This window comes from Apis dorsata, unplaced genomic scaffold (genome assembly GCF_000469605.1).
Source record: "Apis dorsata unplaced genomic scaffold, Apis dorsata 1.3 scaffold_1048, whole genome shotgun sequence".
NCBI classification, from domain to species: domain Eukaryota; kingdom Metazoa; phylum Arthropoda; class Insecta; order Hymenoptera; family Apidae; genus Apis; species Apis dorsata.
The window spans coordinates 18,872-20,883 of NW_006264146.1; the positions used below are offsets into that span (position 1 = coordinate 18,872).

At 18.8% G+C, this 2,012-nt stretch overlaps 1 protein-coding gene across 1 annotated transcript in view; it reads right to left on the bottom strand.

Moving 5' to 3' along the window:
* LOC102675147 (Fanconi anemia group D2 protein) overlaps nt 1-2,012 on the bottom strand; it is a 6,800-nt gene that overhangs the window by 3,489 nt on the left and 1,299 nt on the right. Inside the window, 5 exon segments of the mRNA XM_006624352.2 lie at nt 120-208; nt 511-944; nt 1,035-1,395; nt 1,501-1,873; nt 1,876-1,970. Of these exon segments, the coding sequence (XP_006624415.2) occupies nt 120-208; nt 511-944; nt 1,035-1,395; nt 1,501-1,873; nt 1,876-1,970 (1,352 nt within the window).

Below are 2,012 nucleotides of genomic sequence, written 5' to 3' on the forward strand. Positions count from 1 at the left end.
TATTTAATATTTAATTTGTTAATATTAATATATATAATTATTATATAAATAATAATGTTTTTTATAATTTTTATAATGATCAAAAAACATATATTACATAAATACTTCATTGTTCTTACTAAATAAATTATAAGCTCCATCAGATTCTGTCTTTTGCATTAAATGTTTTATTGCCATTACTGCCCCTAAAACACCTTTAGATTTTGTGCTGAAATATAATTATTCAAAAATAAAATTGATATTAAAAAACTATTTGTGTAATATATATATCAAAAATATCTTAACATATCAAAAAACAAAAAAACAAAAAATTTGATAGTAAATAATACCAGGAAATAAAAATAATAAAAATAATAATAATAAAAATTAATATATATATCTTAAAAAAACAAATAAAATTAACAATTTTAAATCTATTATCAAAATAAAATTTTAATAAATTATTCATTAATTTTTAGATAAAAAATTTAAAGAAAATCCGAGTTTTCTTTCTGTATTATTAATACATACAGTGGTTTGAAATTAGATAATTGTTTTTGCAGCAGAATAAATAAATCATCACGTAAGGAATCAGTTATAGAATTAGAGTTTGTACATAAATGTTGCAATAAATCATTTAATGTACCAACTTCTTTTAAATTCAAATTATCCATTTTTTCAAGTAAAATACGAAGATGATTGCAATGTGGTGTTAAAAACTCTCTATCTTCTTCTTTTGCAACCATTTTGCAAAGAAATGTTAAAGTATTTTTAATTGTTTGATCATTATCTCCCATAAGAAATATAATTTTTTCTAATATCTCTCGTTGTTTAAACACATTTTCTTTATGACATTTAAATTGTAAACGCAACCAGTCAATGGAAAAGTCAACATATACACGTTCATCTGTCTTTAACAAATTGCTTGATATTTGTAATGCAATTGGTTGTAACTCTTGTACAATCTATAAAAAAATATTTTTTATAAAAAAATATTTAAATTCTTTGAATTTTAATCAAAAACTATATCTTTATATTTTTTATATAATACAAACTTGTTTATAATTATTATATAACAAATTTAATAAACTTGTTCTATAAAATCCAGATCGTATATGTTGTTTAAATATAGTTTCAACAGTTTTTTTTTTTGTTTCTGCCATTAAATATATAAGAAGAAGAAGAATAATATCTAATGGCTTTGGATCTTTAATAATATTCTTTATAACTATTACAGTTGTATTTACTATATTTTTTGAAAGAAGCATATTCATTTTTAATGTATTAATAATATCTAATTGACTTTGGTAACATTCTTCAATTTTTTCTCCAATAAGTGGTTGTATATCAGTATCACGTAATATTTTTAATGTTTTTTCAAAAATTTCTAAATTTGTATAATCTTCTAAAACAAATCTATAAAAATCATTAATATTATAAAAGAAAGATAGAAATTGTATTTTTAGAATATATTCTTTAACTTAATGTTAATTATATAACAATAAAGCAATAAAAACATACTTTATAATAGCTGATATTGTATTTACTTTAATATTTGTTTTCAATAAATTTAGTGTTTTTTCCTTATATTCATTTAAATATTCTTTTCCAAGATTTAAATTAGTCATACAATTCAATATTAAACTTATTAATTCAGAATTCTCTTCCAAAATCCTATTTAAAATTTCAGCAATAGCTTGATGTTGTTTATCAATTATAATATCAGGTAAGAACATAATAAGTTCACTTTGAAACCATGAAGGACATGATTCTAAAAGTTGTTCTATGTTGTTAATAAAATCATCAGAATTAGTTACAACATCTAGAAAACGAAACTGTTGTAATAATGGAAGAGCCCAAGATACTGATTCATTAGAATCTCTAAAATATAATTAAAAGAATTATAAATTTGATTAAAAATTTTAAAAACTATCATACTATTATAAAACATTATTATAATATATTATATAAATATAATATATTATATATATATATATAATATAATATATTATTATAAAATATACATATACATA